A 22,326-nucleotide genomic window follows, 5' to 3' on the forward strand; every position below is an offset into this window, starting at 1 on the left:
ACCCGGATGCTGCATGGTGTAACACACCTGGGCAAAGCCCAGGAGCCCTGTGCTCAGCCTGGGATGGAGATGATTAATCTTGGGGCTCTCCTGGAAAATCCCCTTTGTTGGTTTTCTTGTCCGCTTAAAAATTAATAAACCCAGGAGAATTGTTCCTGGGAAGTTGTGGAATGAAATTACTTTGGCACTGCTGTTCCTGGGGCTGGCGTGGGCTGCAGAAATTTGGTTCCCAGGTTTTTCCCAGGCCCTTCCTGGCCTCCATCACTGGGGGAGCTGAGCTTGGGCAGGGAACAGGGATGTGAAATGGTGCAGGGCTGGCAGGAGCACCCAGGGATGGCCTTGTCCCGGTTCCCTCCTGCTCCCAAATGGGAAGCTGGCTCTCGTTCTCCTCTCAGCAATCCCTTGGCTTTCATGGCTTCCAGCCCAGCCAGGAAAAGGCTCCTGTCCTTGTGGCTGCTGGGATCATCTGCTGCTGTGCAGAGCCTGCTCGTGGCAGCGGGGATGTGCAGGGTGTGGGACATGAGTGGTGCCCGTGGAGGGCTCAGTGGTGCCATCAGCACAGCCACGACCCCAGGAGGTGTCACTGGCTCAGGTGGCAGGGCAGAAGGAGCACCTTCTCCTCTCCTGTCCACCAGGTTCTCCCTTTCTCCGTCCCTCCCTCCCTGGGAGATGCAGCTTGGGAGGGTGCTTGGAGTGTGCAGTGGCTGCTGTGAGCTGCCCTGGGGGGGCTTTCAGCTGCAGGGGGCTGCTGGGTGCATTTGTGTGTGTTTGAGTGTGTGCTTGTGAGCCTGGCCAGGGACACCCTCAGAGAGGGTCATGGCACTTGTGAGAGCAAATCTCCAGGGCAGTAAATCCAGGGATGCAAAGGAGCCAATCCATAACCACAGAGGGGAATTGGAGACGTGTGGATCATTACCTGCCATCTTTTGGCAGCTGCTAGTGGAGCTGACTGTTTGCTCTAAAGAGTTATAAATAATTTTGTTGATTAAAAATGATTGATTATTCTTGGTCTAATATTATTTAGGCAGAGCAAACAGTGCTGAGATTTACCAGCTGCTCTCTGACCTCCCAACCCTGATCTGTTTGCAGAAGGCCTGTGCAATTATTTGTTTGATTTCAAAGCTAAATATCCTAATCTTCCCTCTCCGCCTTTGGAAACTGCAACTGGGCTGATAAGGGAGGGCAGCCCTGCAGTCCTGGTGTGCAGGGACTTCCCTGGGCACAGAGGGGTGAGGGGGGACATGGGGAGGACAGGTGAGGACTCCTGTGAAGGAGCTCTTGGGCTCCTCCTCCTCTTCCTCCTCCCTGTGCCGTGCACACGCTCAGGGAGCCCAGCAGTCCCAGATGTGCAGGAGGAGAAGCTGTCGCAGCTGGAGGAGCGGGGCTGGCCGGTCCCCCCGCAGCCGCGGGACGCGATGTGACTCGCGCTGCCGTTGAGCAATGCCGGCTGTCTGCTGGCGCTGCCCCTGCGGGGAAGGGGTGCCCGGCAAGGCTGCGGAGGAGGGGGTGGGACCGGCAGGAATCTGCAGCTGCCGAGCGGCGCGGGGCTCGCCCAGCGCCCGGCGCCCGCGGCAGCGAGCGGAGGTGACCCGGAGCTGCCGAGCCTCCCTCCCTCCCTCCTCCCTCGTCATCCTCTGATCCTCCCGCATCGCCGCCTTCCTCCGTGCTGGCAGCATCCTGTGGGATGGTCTGGCCTTCAGGAACATCCCAGGGACCTTCCCCATTGGTGCATGGACGCAGCAGCGGCAGGTCCGGCTCTCACACACATTCCCAGAGGATGAATGGGAGCTGGTGAGAGCAGCAGAGGCTTTGATGTGGTCGGACATATCTGGGGTTGAACATCCCCCCAGCCCCGGGCACTGCCACTGCCCTGCCATGTGCTGCCTCGTGTCTGGTGTGACTGGGCCCGGGGGCAGGGGCTGGGCCTGGACACAGAGGGATCAGTCTGAGCAGGGAAATCAGGGGAAGGCTGGGAATTCCTCGGGACAGACATTGGAAGTGCTTGGCTGAGCATCTCCGTGTCTGATTGCTTCCCAAGGCAAGGGAATTGAGGCTTCTGTTAGGACCCCCCAGCAGCAGGGACAGCTCTGGAGTCCATCAGCCTCAGAAATGTCTCGTGTCCTGGTGATGGGCAGCACAAATGATGGGGTTTTATCAGGGCATGGAGTCATTGCACATGGATCATCAGGATTGTGGGATGAAAACATCCCGAGCTGTGAGGTCATGCGTGGCTGCTCACAAAGTGTGCTGGCACAGTTTGTTCTTCAGGAGTGTCTGAGCCAGCTCGGAGGGTTGGGATCCTTTGTGAGTGATGAAAGAGCTCAGCTTGAGTGAAGGTTCCTTGGCCTTCCTCCTGCTGCGAGGGGACAGCCCTGCCAAGAGATCTCAGCCTTCCCTTTTCACACTTCCCATCCTGACAGCATCTTCCCCACGCAATGTTCTGCCAATTATCCTCAACCTGGCCTTGCTACATCCTTGCTCTCCCTTGCTGGGAGACTCTGGTGCATGGCTTGGCAGCCCCAGCCTGCAGCAGCAGCTGGAGGTGCTGGAGCTGAATCCCCTTTGTGTCTGTCCCTATTCCTGGGTGATGATGAAGGACAGGGAGATGAATATCTGCAGAAGAGTCTGAGAGTTTGTTTGGATGGAAGGACGGAGAACTATTCCATCTGAACTGTCTGGGGAGTACCTTGGGAGCATCCTCAGGGTGCTTCTGCAATCCAGGAAAAAACCCATGGCAGGGTTCTGGGATGGGTTCATTCCTCTCTTGGGACAAATCCTCCAGTCCCATCCCCCCCCATCACAGATACCAGAAATGGCAACATCAGCCAGGGAGTTGAGAACAGCAGAACTCCTGGGTGTGACCAGGCTGGAAGGGAATGTGAGCTCTCAGGTGGGTGTGTGTGACCCGGAGCAGCGTGCCCTAAGTGCTGGAGCCCAGGTGGGATTGCTCTGGCAGGCTCAGGCTGGGCTCCTGCAGCCCTGCAAGGCTCTGGGGGCACGGCTGGCACTGAGGGCTCCTGGCACAATGAGGAGCTTCAAGCAGCTTCTGGTTGTGAGCCCGTGAGCAGCTGGGCTCTGTGCCAGCAGCAGGGCACTGTCTGCTCAGTGCTGAGTGCCGGGGCTTGGCAGGGGTTTTTCCCTTTTCCCCCATTTGCTGTTGAGCAATCCCAGCTCTGTGGGGTGTGAGCAGCGGGGCTGGGTTGAAAGGAGCATCTCCTGGAGGTGGGGCATGACCTGGGCTGGCTGGTTCCACCTGAGCTGCCTCCAGCCGGGCTGGATGTCCATGACAGGCTTTTCCAGGGCCACGTGTCCATGTCAGGCTTTTCCAGAGCTGGGTGTCCATGACAGGCTTTTCCAGAGCTGGGTGTCCATGACAGGCTTTTCCAGGGCTGGGTGTCCCTGACAGGCTTTTCTAGGGCTGGGTGTCCATGGCAGGCTTTTCCAGGGCTGGGTGTCCATGGCAGGCTTTTCCAGGGCCGGGTGTCCATGACAGGCTTTTCCAGGGCTGGGTGTCCATGGCAGGCTTTTCCAGGCTCGGCAGCGCGTGTGCCGTGCCCTGCCCGGGGATTAGAGTCTTTAGAGGCGAGGTTAGCAGGGATTAGGGTGATTAGGGGGAAGCCTGGCTCACAGGTTTGCGCGATCCCAGCCTGGAGGTGAGGCGCCAATCCTGCCTCCGGAGGGACGCTGCTGCTGGGATATTCCATTGGGAAAGAGGCAGGGAAGCGATGGCTTTGCCTCCTGAGCAGGAGGGGCTGGGCAGGTGGAGGTTGCACCTGGCTGGCTGCAGCATCCTGGCCTGGCTGTCTCCAGCCTGGAGCCTCCACAGGGGTTTAATGAAGCTGGACTCTGCCCTCAGGCCAGTGGGCTTGGAAAAGCCTGGTGGGAGTTGTAGGTTGTGATGCTGTTAAATCTGAAGGGGCTGCAAAGGCCACTGAGAGCTGATTCAAGAGTAGGAGGGTCTGGTGCTGAGCTGCTGGAGCTGCTGGAGCCGGACCGCTCCAGCCTTGTGGCATCTCATCCTGGAACCCTCGGGTGGGTTGGGTTGGGAGGGACCTTAAAGCTCATCCCGTCCCACAGGCACCTTCCCTGTCCCTGTCCAGCCTGGCCTTGGACACTTCCAGGGATCCAGGGGCAGCCACAGCTGCTCTGGGCAATGCTGGTGGAATTGGATTGATGACCAATCTTGTTTCTGACTTCTTTGATGGTTCCAACAAGTGCTGTTAAACCATGGCCACATTCCCCAACCTCAGATGTGGCTGAATCGCCCTAGGGTTTGCTTTATCCATCTGTGCTCCTTCCAGCAGCTGAAACGGGGAGGATGGGGTGAATCCCCAGCTGAGGGAAGCCCCTGAGCTGCTGAAGGAAGAGGAGCTGTGGGCCCTGGCCCTGCTGAGCTGGGGGAGCTTTGCCATAGTCACAGTGAGCGTTGACTCAGGGGCTGTGGTTTAGCGCAGCTTCAGCCCTGGCCTTTCTCTAGCACTTCATTGCCTCTTCTCCCCACAAAAGCCAAGGACAGAGCGAGCTGCCCACCAGGCTGCTCCCCTGTGAGCTCCTGGGACTCTCAAGGATGCTGCTTTCCCAGGATTGCCATCCAACACCCACGTTACAAAGCAGGGAGAGCGAGGGAGGAGAAGGAGCTGGAGCCTGAGCAGGGCAGGCTGTGACTGATGGCGGCTGCAGAACCCTTCCCCTGGGCCTGGTTCCTCACAGAGCCAAACCAGCCCTCCCTCACCTGGTGGCTGCTCTGTGTCCAGTTTCCTCATGGACACAGCCAGGCCAGGCTGTCCATGGCACACAGGGCTGAACCCCAAACCCGAGGCAGAGCAGAGCATCCCAACACCTCACCCACAGCTGAACCTTCCCCTCTGGTGCTCCAAGTGCTGAGAGCCCAAACCTGGGACAAAATGCCTTTATCTGCATTTAGGGAGGACGGTGCTCAGGCCCGTTTTGAGGGGAAGAGCTGGCCCCCATGGCACACCACATCTCCCTAAGAAAACTGCTGAGGGCCGGAAAAAAGCCGGCTTTGTTGGGCTTTCTGCAGTGCTAAGCACTGTGGGCTTTCGGTTTCCTCTCTTGTTTTTCTCTCGAAGCCCAGCTTTCATCTCACAGTATTTATTTTTCACTGCTTGAAGGAGGGAAAAAAAAAAGACTTATTTTTCTTCTCTTTTTTATTTTTTTGTTGAAGAAATATATTTATTTTAAATTAAAATAGCAAATGTCTGCACCTTTTGTGCCATCCTTGCAGAGGGAAGCAGGGCTGGTCTCTGGCAGGAAGGGGACCCAAATCTTCCCCATCTGCTCCCATCCCATCCCATCCCATCCCATTCCCAGCAAACACCCCTTGCTGTGCTTATCCCTGCTCCCCATCCAGATTTCCTTCTGGTCCCTTTTTTCCAGCTTTCTGTCCCATTTTCCCTTTCCCCCCCTGGAATCTTGCTGCCCTTTGGGTCCGAGGAGCCCTAATTGGAACAGGCCGGCTCCTCTCCTGCTTCCTGCGTGGGAGTGAGAGGCAACGCTTGTGAAAACAGTTCAAAAGTGCACACAAATTTTTGCCTAATCCTGCCTAAATAACAGGGGGCTCAGCCAGGGTTGTTTGCCCGGGTGTCCCTGCTCCAGGGCGCAGGGCACCTGGGAAAGGCAGAGCTGCCCCAGGGGCTGGAGGAGCCTGGGGGTGCTGGAAACCTGAGCTGGGGACATGGTGGGGACGTGGTGGGGACGTGGTGGGGACGTGGTGGCTCCACGGTGCCTGGCAGCCTCGCTGGGGAGCGTGGGAAGGGTCTCAGCTCCCAGCCCCCCTCTCCTCAGCCTGCTCTGATCCTGAGAAAGGTTCTGTGCTGCTGAACCCTCCCAGCTGGGGGACGTTGGGAAATCTGTGCTGCAGCTTCCCCCAGCTCCAGCTCTGCCCTGCTCTGGATCCCAGGGAAAGCTGGGACAGAGGGGCTCAGGGAGATGAGCTCGGGGTGGGCTGGGGGGAAACTGTGGCCTTGGTGGGCACAGACCCATTGTGGGCACGTGGGAGGGGGTGGGAGAGTGAACCCCTGGCACCCTCTGGGAAACTCCTGCTCCATCGTCACCCAGCAGTGGGGGGACATCCTGGAGAGTGGGCAGCTCCAGGATGGGATGGGGGCTCCAGGGGGATCTCAGCTGCCTCAGGGCTCAGGGATTGAGGTTTCTGAGGGACACAGGCATGAATTCATGGAGCCCTTGGATGCAAAGGATCTTGTTTGAAACTAACCTGCATTTTCTCCCCTTATTTAACCATGGAATCCTGGAATGGTTTGGGTTGGAAGGGACCTTAAAGCCCATCTCATCCCACCCCCTGCCATGTCAGGGACACCTTCCACTGTCCCAGGCTGCTCCAAGCCCCGTCTAACCTGGCCTTGGGCACTGCCAGGGATCCAGGGGCAGCCCCAGCTGCTCTGGGCACCCTGTGCCAGGGCCTGCCCACCCTCACAGGGAAGAATTTCCTCCTGAAATCTAATCTAAATCTGAATCTAAATCTAAATCTGAATCTAAATCCAATGTAAATCTAAACCCTGTTTCATTTTCAAGCCTTTCCCCCTTGTCCCTGTGCCTCTGCCAAGCCACACAAGGCCTGGCATCTCTGTGGCATCCTGTGCTCCAGGCCTGGGACGGGGAGGCTGAGGAGACCTTGGCTTCCTGCCCTTGGTGTCCGTCCGTCCATCCATCCATCCATCCATCCATCCATCCATCCATCCATCCATCCATCCATCCATCCATCCATCCATCCATCCATCCATCCAGGACAGGAGGTGCTGTGGGGTCAGCTGGCTCTGCTCTGACCCTCCCCACATCCATTTCCAGCAGCCACTGGGTGAAACCCCACACCCATGGAAAAAAGTGAGTGGCCGAGGGGAGCCTGGAGGAGTCACTGACCCCGAGTGGAAACTGGGCTGAAGAATGGCTTTGCTCCCATCCCTCTGCTCGGCCCATCCTTTTTTTGCCCTGTCTGCCATTTATTTTCCTTCTGCAATCAGTTGCAAATGGCTTTGGCGTGCAGAGGAGTTCTGTGCATTTGAAGGTCAAAATCCCTGAAGTTTGTAAATCTGAGTTCTTTAAAAAGATCAGATGTGTGGAAATAGTTTATACATGCAGGGCCTGGTGGGAGCAGAGTGAGAATTTGGCTGGGAGATGAACTTGGTGATCTTGGCCTCTTTGCTCCTGGTTTTCTCTCAGGCTCCACGTGCCCCTGGCTGGGGGGTCTGGGCAGGTCCCCCCTTAGCACAGAACCCATCCAGGGCAATGTCAGGGTGTTTTATGCTCTTGTCCCTGTGAGTCCCATCCCCAGGGATGTCAGGGAGCTGAAGGGGCCTGGTTTGGAGAAGCCACGGAGCCTCCAGATCCCTCTTTGCCTTGGAAAGCTGCAGTCAGATAAAAGCTGTCCCCATGCGAGGCAAATCCTGCATCTCTGCTCTGCAGATGCTGCTGACATAACTCTCCAGCGCGACTGCAACTCCTGGCACAGTTTAAAAATCAAACTCTAGCTCCCTGCCTGCTCTCCCAGGAGGGAAATCAAAGGCGGCTCTGTCGGCACAGGACGAGGACATGGCATCCCCACAGCTGGGTGCACGTGGCAGCCGTGTCAGGGGCTTTGATGGGCTCGTAAAAACCAGCCAGAAATCCCAGTCTGGCCCCTGCTGCTGAGCTTGCTTTTGGGATTAAAGCCCCAGCATTCCTAAACTGGGTTTAGGTGGAACAGCTGGGCTTGGTGCTGGCTCCCACCCCAGCCCCTGAACACAGCCCTGAGCTCCGTGGGCAGCACTAAAGGAGAGGTTTTATTGGTGCAAGGTTTGATTAAAATCTTGCAAACAGGTTTCAGATGGCACTGAAAGCTGATACAGGGGCAGCAAAGTGGGGCTTGTTGCTTTTGTTCCTGAAATTCTGCTCAACTCTGACCTTTAGGTATCCCAGACTGGAGGCGAAGGGCTGGAGAACATTGCCAGGGCTGGGTTTGCCTCCATGGGAAGGAATTTCCCTGCAGCAGCAAAGTTCATGGAGTTATAGGATATTCCAGGTTGGCAGGGATTCACAGGGATCACTAAGTCCTGGCCCTGCACAGAGCTGGGTGAAGCCCACCATGCTCCCTGCACATAAACCACCCAGTTTTAAAATAAATACTGAATTACTTAAATAAATTCAGTACCTCCAAAGCAGCAGAAGCAGAATTTGGGTAAAAACTGTCCATCCACCCCATCTTTCTCAAGCCACCAGCCAAGCCTTGTCCCCAAACACGTCTGCAGAGCTTCACACGCACGTTTGGTTTCCTGGGGTGAGTTTTCCCCAGCTCTGGGACACTACTGACCCAACCAAGGCTTCTGCAGGCTCAGGGCTTTGGGGCTGCTCTGTCCTCAGCAGAAATTCAAACAAGTGGCTGCGACCTCGCAGGAAAAAGCAGATGATGTTTTAGTCCAAATCTGCCGAGCACAACAGATTTTGCAGAAGCCTTGAAGTGTGCATTTGGGTTGATTTGGGTGTTTAAATAGAAACCGTCCTCTGGCTTGGTTTTTTTTATTTGGGAACAGATTGTTTGCTTCCCTGTGACCTCTCCCTGGGAATCACTTTTAAGTCTCCCTGTTTTGACAGGTTGTTTGTGCAGAGCTCAGCATTCACCTTCCTAAACCGAAATCTTATCCTCCCGCTACTGAAAAATTGATTTGCTGGGTTTGTGCAAAGCCAGCCCGTGGATCCTGCATGACCAAACAGCAGGATCAGGGATGGGTCCTTGCTATTGCAGAGATAAAAATACCGTTTTTCACCCTGCTCTTGGTGTCTGGCATGAGGAGCTCACCTCCACACAGGTTTTCATGGTGATTCAGTGTTAAATTGGGGTTAGAACCGTTTTCTCAGCCTGGCTCTGACTCATCTTCCCAGGGCAGGCAGGAGCTGCTGTTGAGGCAGGCAGAGGGAGCAGATTCCTGGGTGGTCCCTGTGGCCACAGAGCAGGGAGAGCAGAGCATTCAAGTGTAACTTGAGGATGAAGGGAAAGGGGCACCGAGCCACTTTCTCCCAGTGTTATCTCAGGCAGCAGATGGGGAACAGAGATAGTGATGGTGGCTGCTCATTTTCTGTGCCCTCTCCAGCCAAATCCAGTAAATAATGAAGTGTAATTTGCCAAATAGCCTTTGGATGTGGGATTTGCTTTCAAAGGTCCTGATCCTGCCACTGTGGAGGCAATCCTGGATTGTGTGCTGGGCTGAGGGCAGGAATTATGTCCTGAGAGACTCCATGTCAAGAATTTCACTGCTCCTGCCTGAGCCAAGGGTCTGCAAATCATTTCTTGAGAGCCCTGGGGACTTGGCTGGAGAACGTGCAAAGGGAAGGGGGAATTTTTGTGTTGGGGCTGAGAGGTGGAAGGTGCAGAAGTGGGGACAGAGAAGTTGCTCTGTGTGGCTTGGCAATGGAATTGAGGCGGGAGCACCCAGTGGATGATCTGGGGATACTTGCAGCATTGTAACCCTCACCCTGTGCTACAGAGCTGCATGTGGAGGTTTATCCATGGAAAACCAAGATTGTTTAAGTTGGAAAAGCCTTCCAAGATCATGGGGTCCAACCATTGCCTAGCACTGCCAGGTGACCACCAACCCATGTCCCCAAGAGCCACATCCACAGGTTTTTTAAATATTTCCAGGGGTGGTGACTCCACTGCCCCGGAATTCTGTTGACCCAACCCCCAGATTCTCACTTGGAAAAAAACCCATTGTTGGGTTGTTTGGCCTTTAAATGATTTAAACTCCTCCTCCTCCTCCCTTTAAACTCCCATGAGTTTGGCTGGGGAGGAGTTGAGTGGAGCAGAAATTCCTGACTGGGCAGCTGGACTGGCTCTTCCCAGTGGCTGCAGCGCTGCTTCCATCGCTGACTCTGTGTTTTATCAGGAATACACCAACACTGCCTGGAACAGGCCCTCAGCAGCATTTTGCAAGTGTAAAGGTTTATTAAATCAGGAGTTTAATGAACTTGGAGCGATGGAAAACTGTGGTGGTTGAGTTTCCACAAGACACAGAATTTTTGATTTTCAATGTTGGCATCCAGATATTCATGAGAACACCAAAGACTTTCTTTGCCCATGGTGTCATTTTCCACTGAATTTTCATGGAAAATTTCCACTAGGCTGCAGAGCTAAACCAACCTCAGGTGGAAGATTTTCATCTCTGCTGACCAAGGGCAGTTTTTGGGGTGGTGGTTGTTCAAGACTTTCCTTCTTCATCAAAGATGTTTTTCAGGAATACTGAAAGTACGGGAAAAAGAGCCAAACCTCTCTTCAGATATTTTGCCTCAAATGGTTGCTTTTATTGTGAGACTCTTTGGCAATAAAGTTTCATCTCCTTCCAAATAAATTAGAAAAAGGGATTTAAAAAAAGGAAAGGAAAAGGTTTGGTCCTTGTCAGGACTGACTCCAGGCCTGGCTCTTGGCTTGGCCCCGCTGTCCCATGGGATGGCAGCGTTGGCCATGACTCACCCTGGCTCCTGCTATGGATGTGCATGACGTAACTCTGGGCTAATGTGGGATTTTCCAGCTCTTTGTTTCCCTTCCCCCCTCAAATGGGTATTCTGCCACTCCTCCATCCTGTCTCAGCCTGCTGTCAGCTCACTTTTTCATGGACTCTTAGAATCATGGAACGGTTTGGGATGGAAGGGCCCTTAAAGCTCATCCCATTCCACCTCCTGCCTTGGGCAGAGACACCTTCCACTATCCCAGGTTGTTCCAACCTGGCCTTGGACCCTTCCAGGGAAGGGGCAGACACAACTTCTCTGTGCCAGGGCCTCCCCACCCCCACAGGGAAGAATTTCCTGGGATAAAGAATTTTCTAGGATTCTTTAATTTTCCTCTTGCTTTTCTTTGCACTGGGATGACAGAGTGGCAATTCAGAGATGCTTTACTCCCGCTTTCTTGCACACCCTGGTGTGGGATTCTGCCTTCCTTGGTGCCTGGAGCTGCTGAGCCATTTCTCAAGCTCTAGACACACCTGGGATGCTGAAGCCCAGCAGGCTGATGTCTGGAAAGGCCTTGATATCATCATCCAGTAGCACATTCCAGAAGTGTAGGTACACCATGTGCACCTGGCTGGCATTTCCTGACATCTTTCCCAGCCCTGTGTCCTCATGGCTCTGTTTCCCTCCTGCTTCTTTCAGACATGGAATGTGCAGATGTGCCTTTATTAACACCCAGCAGCAAAGAAATGATGTCCCAGGCGCTGAAAGCCACATTCAGCGGCTTTGCCAAGGAGCAGCAGCGGCTGGGAATTCCCAAAGGTAAGACCTGGCTTCCCATGAGCGACCACAGTACCCACAGGGGTTGTGTCCTCCTTCCAGGCTGCCCAGAATTCCCTGTCTGCCATTTCCCCTGCTGGTTCTCCTCAGGTGGTGCTGCCATTCAAACACCACCTGAAGCTTCTTGGAAGCTTCAGCTGGAAAAATATGGACAAGTTATCTCTACTAAACAGAGAGGCAGCAGGAACCCTTTACTGGAGGCTGGTGACTGGGAGAAACCAAGAAAATTGGAGAAATGGGTGGGAGAAGGGGGTCAGAGAAGTGATGGGATTTTTAGAAGTCCCAAACGAATCCAAAGCTTGTTCCTTGGATGAAACGTGTCCACATTAAGGCTGATCCAGCCTGGGCATGGTGTTCCTCACACCCTGGTGCCAGTGGGCTGCCAGTCTCCAGGGCTGAGGCTGTGCCAGTGCAGGGCAGCTGCAGCACTGTCTGTGTCCTGTTTTCCTGGGAAAACTGCCTGAGGGTGCTCACGGCTGGATCCCTCTGCAGACCCCCAGCAGTGGACGGAGACGCACGTGCGGGACTGGGTCATGTGGGCAGTGAACGAGTTCAGCCTGAAGGAGGTGGATTTCCAGAAGTTCTGCATGAATGGAGCTGCCCTCTGTGCCCTGGGCAAGGAGTGCTTCTTGGAGCTGGCGCCTGACTTTGTGGGAGATATCCTTTGGGAACATCTGGAGATCCTGCAGAAAGGTCAGTCCTGGGGTGTCCCAGTGAACAATTCACAGCATCCCTGCCAGCCTGGTTCTGGGGCTTTCCACAGACCAGGAGGTGTTCACCTTGAGCTTTAATCCCAGGAAAAACATCTTCCAAAGCCCAGCTTTTCAGCAGGATTCCAAATGGGCATCCCAACGGCAGCGGGCAAGGCAAATCCTGGCAGTGCCTCAAAGAGGCAGAGTGTTTGTGCCAGCTGCTTGGCAGGGATTCTCAGTGGGCAGGGACACTGTGACTGCCTGGAATCCATGGTGGGATTTTCCAAAGCATTTTTCCTCAGCCTGTTCAGCTCCTGTTGTGAATTTTACTATTTCCTCCACTGGAACTGGGTACAGGAATACAGCCAAAATCCTACCCAAATTTCCCAGTGGCGATTGGAAGCTGCTTTGCTTTGTTCCATGTCCCAAAAAAAGGGTGTTCCATGTCCCCAAAACCAGCATTTCTGGGAGGAGAAGCCATCTGTGCCATTCCCTGCATGACAGCATCCAAGGGCATTAACTTCCAGTGACTGGGGGCACACACTTTGATTTAGGGTGTTGATTTTCCGTGTCTGGATGCCCAGGAGCACTGGGATGGTTTCTAAGGAGCAGGTGAGGAGCTGAGCACCTCAACCCGAGCCACAAGCTGGAGCTGCAGCACACCTGGGCTCTTTTTCCAGCTCCCTTCTCTGCAGAGTTCTTTGCTTTCCTGGAATGTCCCCTGTGCTATCCTACTGACCCTGGTGGCAGGAAGGGGAGGGGGAGCACAGTTATTCCTTCCAGGAAACCATTGACAAATGGATGTTAATTGCCCATTACTAATTTTACTGCTACCTGTGGTTTGCAGAAGGTAAACATGGCCCTTCCCGGGCTCCGGGCAGGCCAGGCTGTTTTCCTGCTCTTGGGCTCTAAATCTGGTCTGTCCCTTTTGTTTTGCATATTTTTCATGGAGTGCTTGGATCAACACTGAGCAGTTTAACCAAACAAAGCCAAACCTTGTGTCAGCCCAATTTCTCCTTGCATTGAGCCATTGCTTGCACCTTCCCACAGCCCTTCTTCCCTGCTGTCCCTGCCCATGGCTGGGAGGTCTTCAAGGTCCTTTCCAACCCAGTCATCCTAGGATTCTGTAATTCTGTGATTTTTTTGGGCTGTGCCCACTGTAGAGAGTGGGATGTGCTGCAGGCACTGAGGCACCAGGGCTGGGTTTGCACCTCCTTCCTGCAGATTCCCCACACAGAGATGGACTTGATGCTGTACATTTATGGCAGAGGGGAATCATAACTTCAGACAGCACCGACACACATGGCTATTCAGACCCTGAATTGGCAGGGGAATCATAATTTCAGACAGCACTGACACACGTGGCTATTCAGACACTGAATTGGTGGTACAAAGGCCTAGGACAGGGAGGAGTTTTTCAAAGAAGCTGAAAATCTTTGTGCGTGCTGCAACTCTTCTTCTGAAAGGCTGAAAATGAATAAAGCTGAATTTCTGTGTCTTCACACTGTTGGTGTTGCCCTAGGAACCCAGAAATCTCCGTTGCCTGTTTGGTTTCACTGGTGACTTTGTCACTCTTGCACAAGCTGGGCCCTTGCTCCTCTGGTGGGCTCTGAGCACATGTCCAGTGAGGTATCTGTGGGTGACAAAGAGCTCCCAAGAAATAACCAGCCTCCCCCCAGGACTGGTTTCTGTTCCCTGTAAGTGCTGGGGCTCATTCCAGCCCTGACCAGAGCTGGGCTGAAGCTGCACAGACAGAACAGAGCTGTCCCTGTCCCTGTCCCTGTCCCTGTCCCTGTCCCTGTCCCTGTCACATCTCTGCCCACACAGGAGGAGCTGGGGCTCTCCCTCTGCACCTGGATGTGACATGGGAAGAGATCCAGGAGTCTCCAGGCTCAGCCAGGGCTCCAGCTTGTCTCTCCATCCTCCCCACCACCATCACTGGGGGTGTTGGTGCTGGGAGTGGTTGTTAACCCCGAAATGCCTGGCTTTACCTGTGTTGCTGGCCCGGGGTCGTGCTGGGACAGGCTGTGACCCCGCTGTCCCCTGAGCTGACACTGTCCCCTGTGAGCGCTGCCTGACTCACGTACCACAGCCTGCTCAGGCTTTAAAAACAGCACATGGGTGCCTTTTCCCTGCATGGACTTGGGTATTTTCAGGCTCACTTTTCCATAATTCTTCCTAAAATAACCTCCCCAGTTACCAGCAGTCAGCAGTGCCCTGCACTTGACTCTAAGCTCAGCTGAAGGTTCTCCCCTGCTCTGTGGTCACCCCCTGCCCCTTGGCAGACACTGTGGAGAGAGGAACAGAGCATTTCTCATTAGCCCTCTGTGTTTGCACAACCCCTCCTTTTGTTAGGGAATATTTTCCAGCCTGCAGTCCCCAGGGGAGAGGGCCAAATTTAGGCTCCTCACAGGGGAACGTGCGTTATCTGTGCTCTGCTTCTCCAGAGCTGGGGCAGAACAAACCCAGCCCAGAGCTGCCCGGGGGCCTTGCTGTGGTTAAAGGAAAGAAAATTCCCATCCCAGTATCCCTGCTCAGAATGCCATGCTGGAATGAATCAGGTGTTCATGGAAAAACTGCTAGGGGTAGGGGCAGGGTGGCTTTTACATGGGAAAGCAAATTCAGCGCAGCCCAGGAGGAGCAAAGTGCTTGGAAAAAGCCACAGGAAGCAGGGAATCCATGCCTTGATGTGCTCCATGCCCTGTTGCAGTGAGTTATGCCTATGGAAAGCTGAAATTTGGCATTTTGAGCATATATACACGGAGGAGTCTGTGTCAGGAGTGGAACAAAGCAGTTTGGAACATGGAATGTTCTGCCAGCATCAGGTGCTGCACAGGCTGGGAATGCACACGGATTTGGGGTTGGAGGAGCTGGCTTTGGGATGGGTCACCCACTCCCTTGTACACACCTACTGCGGGTCTGAAAATAGGGCTTTTCCAGGAAAACAACTGTCCTTGTGTGGGGAGTTTTTCCAGGAGCTCACACATGGAAGTGTGCTCAGCAACCCCCAGGAGAAGGAGAGGTGACAAAGCCTGAGGCAAGCAAGGAAATGCTGCAGCTGGGAGCTCAGAGCCTCCTGGGGCCCTGGCTGAGAGCATTGTTGCTGTTTGGGTTGTGCTGGTTTTGTTCAAGCTCAGCCATTCCTGCAGCAGGAACTCCCAAAGGACCCCACGTGCCCTGGGTTCCTGTGGGATTTCAGCTCTGGATTCATTTCTGTTGCTCAGAACGTCCCATTTGACCTGGGGAGGAGATTTTGGGAAGTTCAGGGCTCTGTGTGTCACAGCAAGTGTTGCACAGCTCCGTGTGCCTTCCACTGGTGACATTTCCTTCGTTTCCTCTTTGCAGAGGAGGTGAAACCGTACCCAGCAAACGGAGTGAACACCACGTACCCCGAGTCCCGCTACACCTCAGACTACTTCATTAGTAAGTCTCAATTAGCAGTGTCAATTATCACCATTACCATGCCTGGAGGCACCTTTGAGCAGAGATTTGTCCTCACCACAACAGGACTGCACCCTGCAAAGGGGATGCTGTGTTTCCAAGGGTTTAGCGTTGATTTGGAAGCCTCTTGGACTTTTTGGTGGCTGCCTTGTGTGCCAACATCTGATTTCTTCAAGCACTGTTTGTTTGAAGCTGTAACTCAGCAGATTTTGAAAGCAGCCTCAGCACACCTGAGTATTGGGAATTGTAAAAAACCTCTTAAAAAAGGGAGGGAATGGGGAAAAGGCTGAACTCTGGATTGCCAGGGAGCAGCCTAGCCAGGAAAGGGATGAGTCTCCACCTGCACTCCTGCACTTCCCATTGCCATTGCTTTGGAGATGTTCTTTAAGGACATTGGAAATCTAGGAGATATTTCATGAACCAGCAAAAAGCCTAACTGACCTGAGGAGGAGAGATTTGGATGAGGTGTGAGGGTGGGGAGGCCCTGGCACAGGGTGCCCAGAGAGGTGGTGGACTCTCCATCCCTGGAATTGTCCCAAGCCAGGCTGGACAAGGCTTGGAGAACCTGGGATAGTGGGAGGTGTCCCTGCCATTGCAGGGGTGGGACTGGATGAGCTTTAAGTTCCCTTCCAATCCAAAACCTTCTGGGATTCCGTGATTCTGTGGATTGGGATTCCAGGCTCTAGCATGGGGAGAGGTGGCTGTGCAAGGACTCACCTTTCCCAATCAGCAATGAAACATTTTTACCCTGTTACTCCTCTGCTCAGCAACAGGGTAAAATCCACTCCCCAGAATTTTCCAGCTTTTTCCTTCTGGCAGCTGCCCTGGCAGGAGTTTGGTGCAAAGCACATTGGGGACGGTCGGGGGTGTCTTATTTTGCTAAATTGCTGCATTTTCAGACCCCATCTCTGTAGCTTCTGGAGCCCTCACCCAAAACATTACAGGAGGAGTGTGGGGTGCTCTGAGCCCTCACCCCAAGCAGTGCCCCAGGGCGGGCTGTGGGATGTCTGGAACCCTCACCCCAAGCAGGGAGGGGCTGTGGGGTGTCTGGAGCCCTCACCCCAAGCAGGGAGGGGGTGTGGGGTGCTCTGGAGCCCTCACCCCAAGCAGTGCCCCGGGGAGGGGTGTGGGTGTGGACCCTCCCCCTGCCCCGGGCTGTGGGGTGCTCTGTGACCTCGGGGCTGCTTTGCGCGGGCTCTGACCCTGCTGTGTCCCCAGGTTACGGCATCGAGCACGCGCAGTGCGTGCCGCCCTCCGAGTTCTCGGAGCCCAGCTTCATCACCGAGTCCTACCAGACCCTGCACCCCATCAGCTCGGAGGAGCTGCTGTCCCTCAAGTACGAGAGCGAGTACCCCTCGGTGCTGCTGCGCGAGCCCGCCCAGGACCCGCTGCACAACGACTTCTTCCCCATCAAGCAGGAGGTGGTGACCCCAGACAACATGTGCATGGGCCGTGCCAGCCGAGGTAAGGCTGGGATCAAACCTGGGAAAGGAACCTGGAGAGGGTTTTCAGGGTTTAACAGAAGGTTTACACGGGATGTGTTTGTAGGGGAACTGGGAGATGAGAAATGCTGAGTTAGAAATGGAACAGGACAGATATTGTTGAGAGAGAAATTGTGATGTAGTAACTTCTTTGAGCCAGGTCTAATGAGCTCTCGGAGGTCTGTATCACACCCAAGATAGCTCAGCTACCTTTGGAGGCATAAAAATCAGCAGGATGGCTTCTGTTGCAGTGTTGGAAACAAAAAGGTTTAATAAAAGACAAAATAAGAAACAAAGAAAAACCAAGCCAGGTGCTAGATGTTCTTGCTCCTGGTAAAACACCTCACAAAAGCAATTTTCTTTGTTCATTCCTTTTTCTAGTGAATTGCTCAGGTGTGACTTTTTGGCTTCTGTCCAATTAGCTATCCTTAAGTTTGAGGTGAAGTCCCCATGGCCTGTGAGGTGGCTTTTTCACCTAATCCAGGAGAGAAACTTCTGGGCTTCTTTTCTTTTTGAGGGGACAAAGGATGGTTTTGTCACTCCATCAACAAAGGGCACACTCCTATAAAATGGAACTAGAAAAAGAGTTTTAAAGGATAGATTGTAAAGAAGACTAGATACTTTGGAGCAATAGAACGACGAAAGTTCTAGAAAAGGGGATTGTGTGACAGGGGCTGTCTTGGATTCCTGCTGTTCTCACCTTCCCTCCCGAGGGAATGGCCCTGGGAGCACCGAGGGAGCTGAGCAGCGCTGACACAGCCCTCTCCCAGCACTGCTGGCTTCCCTGGTGGCTCTGGGCCCTCCCTGCCCTTCTCCCTCCCCAGGGAAACCTCGAGGAAGGTCTTTCTTTCCTCTCCTCTGCTGCCTGTTTTACATCCTCTGCAGAAAGGGCATGTTTCTGGTGCTGTGCTCTGATGTCCAGCCTGAGAGAAATTGAAGTGAGCTTTCATGTTATCAGGGAGGACAAACTGCTGGGTGCTTGTAGAAATCCCATTTTTCGAAGCCCAGGCAAATCCCCACAAATTCTTCACAAGTTCTCATTGGGAATTGCTGTTGAAGGCTCTGAAGAGTTTTGCACTCTGTGATCTGAAGTCTTTGTCCATTATGTCCAGGATTTGATGGCTGCTTGTTTGAAATATTCTGCTGCAGCCAATTCCTGAGCTTAGTTAGGAGGTGCAGATCAGCAGAGCCAAGGACCCCCTGAATGCTGCTCCCCAGAGAGTTACAGGTACCTGATTCCTGTTTGAAGTGGTGGGATTTGAACACCTGAACACTTTGGAGGATCTGAGCCCAAATTCCTTCCCAATTAATGTTGTGAGGCTGGGAACACGTGGGGCCCACGTGTCTGATTGCTTTGTGAGCACATCAGTGATGCCAGGCTGGGGATGTGGCTCTGCCTCCTTCAAAGCAAAAAGCTGAATCCATGGAGCTCAAAGTCCCTCACAAGTGAGATCATTATCTCCAGATTCCAGGTAGGGAACCTGAGGCACAGGGAAGAGCTGTGACCTGCCTGCCATCCCCTAAAATGGAATCCAGGTGTCCTCAGCCCCAGAATTCGTTACAGGGACGTGGTGCTGTGAGCCAGGTTTGATGTGCAGCAGTTAAACCCATTTATCCAGAGAGCTGAGGATGAGCTGCCCTCCCAGCAAAGCCAGAGCTGCTTTCCAGGCTGCGTGGCACGTGCTGCTCATTTGAACTTCCTCACTCTTTTTCCAGGCTGGGAGAGCCAATTACAGGGAACTTGTTATTTGTGCTCTTGCCTCTCCTTCTGAGAGAGGTGACCTGAGCCAGAAGGGCTGCAGGGTTTCAATTTTGGGGAAACTTCTCTTTTTGGGGTTGTTTTTCTGCAATATCTTTGCCTTTTCTTGACCTTTTCTTTAACACAGGTGATTTCATCATTTTCACAGTGCAATGGTTCAGGAAAGCTTTTGCAACTGAACCTCGAGCCTGTTCTCAGTGGCAAACCTAAAAATGGTTTCAGGGGAGGGAACAGAGAGCCCTGGCTGCTGCTGTTAGTAAAGAGTTGAACAGTGCTTGCAAGAGGCTGTGCTCACACCAGTGCTGCATTTCAGCCATGGAAGGGCTTTGGGGGACACAAATCCTCCCAGGGCTGGGGGAAAGCCTTAATATAAAGCAGAGCCCAGTTAATTTATATTTATGTCCCTCTCTACCTTGCACTGTCTTACAAGGTTAGTCTGACACAAAGTCAAGCCCTTCAGCATCACCTCGGGGTGAAGGTTTTCCAGACACTGTGGGGCCTTTTCCAGGCCTTCTGTGGGGCCTTTAGGAGGAAGTTTTGGGGTCCCATGGGGGTTGTTTCTCTCTGCCCTGTCAGCTGGTTGAGAAGTGGAGCTGCCAAAGTCATTTAAGCTGGTCCTGAGTAAGTGCAGGGCGTGATTGTTCCAGCTAGGTGGAATTTAGGTGAATTTTCAATGGATTGACACAAATCACATCTCTGTCAGGTTTTAATTCCTTTTCTAAATGAGCCTGTGCTGCAGGATTGCTCAGGGAATTGGTTATGCCAATTAATGTACACACACAGCAGTGTTGTGTTCTCCCTAGCAGGATTCAGGGAAGGATTGGAGCGTGAAAATCCTCAAACAGCAAAAAGAAAATAGAAGAGAGTTTGGAACAGGGCTGTCCCAGCAGAATGAAGCCAATGGATCCCAGCTCCCAGTGACTCCAGGCCAGCAATCAGGGCAGGCCCTGCAGTAGTTGAGTCTTTTCACAGCAAGTGCTCTTCAAACTACAACACAACAAATATTTGGGGGCGTGTGCCAGCGCCCTTCCACGTTCCCTGTCCCCTGGGATTTGCTCTCTGGGCCCAGGCTGTGGGTAGCTCTGCCAATGGAAATTTCTCCAGGAGCTCTTGCACAATCCCAGCAGCTGTTTTTAGCTGGGTTTGGGAAATTAGTGAACTTGAATGATCCTGTTAGCTTGTCAGGGAAGATGTTGAGCAATCAGTAGAGTAGGGAGATCAGAGGCTGCAATTTCAGTTTGTTCTTTGGGGCCTTTTTTAGTTCTGTTTCAGTACAGGGCTGGCTCTGGGGGGTGTAAATCAGCACTGCTGAGGATCCGGCCTCTCATGTTCTGGCTTCGACTAAAAATACCCCAGAGAGTGACTTTGACACAAACCAGCTGTGCTCACCTTACCAGAGCTGGGAAAAGCTGTTGGAGCTCTCAGCCATTGGCTCTGCTCCTGCAGCAAACCTGCTGCTGGCTGGGGATTTGGGGCTGGCTGGAACAGATGGCAGCAAAAGGCTGCTGTGTAATGTGGGGAGAAACATCCAAATTCAAAGAGCTGGGTGTGCCTGAGCAGTGTTTGAATTGGGCTGGCAGATGTAGTGGGGATTTATTGGAGACCTCCAATATCCCTCAGCAGCAAGAGAATCACTGAAATCAGAGAATCATGGAAAGATTTGACTTGGGAGGGACCTTAAAGTTGGTTCTACCCCTGCCATGGCAGGGACACCTTCCACTGTCCCAGGCTGTTCCCAACCCTGTCCAGCCTGGCCTTGGGCACTGCCAGGGGTGCAGCGGCAGCCACAGCTGCTCTGGGCACCCTGTGCCAGGGCCTGCCCACCCTCTGAATGGAGAGGTCCTGGAGTGCCCATGTTTAGGCTCCTGAGCTCAGCCTTGAGTATCTAAAGTGAATTTTGTCTCTGAAATTGCCTTTTGGAAATGAGGGACCATTTCCAGCCAGCCCCAGGCACCAGTCTTGGGTAGAGAGGCCAGATTTGGGTTTTTCCCCTGTCTCTCTCTGCCTTGCTCTTCTGCCTGAAGTTTTCCAGGACTCAGCCCTGCTCTGGATGGCAAAGGTGGAAATATTGCAGCTCTGGGCTGTGCTCACTTTGGAAATGGGATGTAAAGGAACAGCATCAGTTGCCCTGTGCCTGCAGAGTGCACAGGGGAAGCACTCTGTGCTGGCCAAGGGAGGTACCCTGTGCTGGTCAGGGAAAGCACTCTGTGCTGGCCAGGTGAAGTGTCCTGTGCTGGCCAGGGGATGCACTCTGTGCTGGCCAGGGGATGCACTCTGTGCTGGTCAGGGGAAGCACTCTGTGCTGGCCAGGTGAGTGTCTGTGCTGGATGAGGAAGCACCTGTGCTGAGGCACTCTGTGCTGGCCAGGAAGACTGTGTAAGTGTCTGTGTGGCAGGGGAAGCACTCTGTGCTGGCCAGGGGAAGCACTCTGTGCTGGCCAGGGGAAGCACTCTGTGCTGGCCAGACCTGTCTCACCTGCTGTGCCTCCCCCAGGTAAGCTGGGAGGTCAGGACTCCTTCGAGAGCATAGAGAGCTATGACAGCTGTGACCGCCTGACGCAGTCCTGGAGCAGCCAGTCCTCCTTCCAGAGCCTGCAGCGCGTCCCCTCCTATGACAGCTTCGACTCTGAGGACTACCCTGCCACCCTGCCCAGCCACAAGCCCAAGGGCACCTTCAAGGACTATGTGCGGGACCGGGCCGACATGAACAAGGACAAGCCTGTCATCCCTGCTGCTGCCCTGGCTGGCTACACAGGTAGGGCAGGGCCTGGGAACCCCTCTGTGCCCCCAGCCCTGGGGCAGCACCTCCCCATGCCCAGGGACAGGGTCTCGGGGCACTCTGGGCTGCCCCAGCTCGGGGTGACTGGTGCAGGGAGGGTTTTGGGGTGTCTGGGGTCAGCCCAGGGCTGCATCTCCTTTGATCATGGGCATCCCACCCATCTCACAGCTCATGGAGGATGTGGCACCTGGCTGGGCACAGGGCACTCAATGCCCTGTTCTCCCTTTGCTCCTGGCTGGCTGTGGAGGAGCTGGGGCTGGTTTGGCTCCTGAACAGAGCCTGCAGCCCTGTGCTGGTGACTGGTGGGCTCTTGGTTGTGCTTTCCCCCTGGGGCAGGAGCAGGCTCAGCTCCAGCTCCAGCACTGCTCTGTGTGTGGGGATGGAGCCTCTCCCTGCGGCACAGAGGAGGCTCTGCTGTGCCTTGGTGTGAGGCAGGGATGGGGCACTGCCAGAGCCATCCCAAACATTTTCCATTCCCTGAGCTGGGAGAGATGAGAAGGTGATAGGCCATGGAAACTCTGGCTCTTTATGACAGCCCTTCAGCAATCTGGCATCTCCAAGGAGAGAAACCTGGTGGGATGGGACTTCCAGCTAAAGCTGAGCTAATCCTTTCCAGCCCTTCTGTGCCATGGCTTTCCCCTGTGCTCTGAGGAAAACTCTGGGGCAGCCTCCCGCCAGTTCCCCTGGCTCTACACCTTCAGATGTGTCCTGGCCCAGCTGGGAGCAGCTGGTGGAAAGAGTTTGTGGTGATAAAGATCGTGGCCAGGTTCGGAGCAGATCCTGGGGCGCGGCCGTCCCCGAGTGCCTCCCACGCACGGCTCAGCTGGGGCTGACACCGAGCCTGGCAGGGTGGGAGAGCTGCAGGGGGAGGAAAGGTGGGCAGATA

The 22,326-nt window shown here is 54.1% G+C and overlaps 1 protein-coding gene across 3 annotated transcripts in view; it reads left to right on the top strand.

Annotated features, from left to right (window-relative positions):
• The window catches only part of ETS1 (ETS proto-oncogene 1, transcription factor), a 76,097-nt gene that overhangs the window by 43,383 nt on the left and 10,388 nt on the right, over positions 1-22,326 (top strand). For all 3 annotated transcript variants that reach the window (XM_030964916.1, XM_030964917.1, XM_030964918.1), the window contains 5 exons: positions 11,152-11,271; positions 11,782-11,982; positions 15,327-15,404; positions 16,641-16,886; positions 21,156-21,416. In XM_030964916.1, the coding sequence (XP_030820776.1) occupies positions 11,152-11,271; positions 11,782-11,982; positions 15,327-15,404; positions 16,641-16,886; positions 21,156-21,416 (906 nt within the window). The remainder of the gene's footprint in view (positions 1-11,151; positions 11,272-11,781; positions 11,983-15,326; positions 15,405-16,640; positions 16,887-21,155; positions 21,417-22,326) is intronic.

This window comes from Camarhynchus parvulus, chromosome 24 (assembly GCF_901933205.1).
Source record: "Camarhynchus parvulus chromosome 24, STF_HiC, whole genome shotgun sequence".
Classification (NCBI taxonomy): Eukaryota; Metazoa; Chordata; class Aves; order Passeriformes; family Thraupidae; genus Camarhynchus; species Camarhynchus parvulus.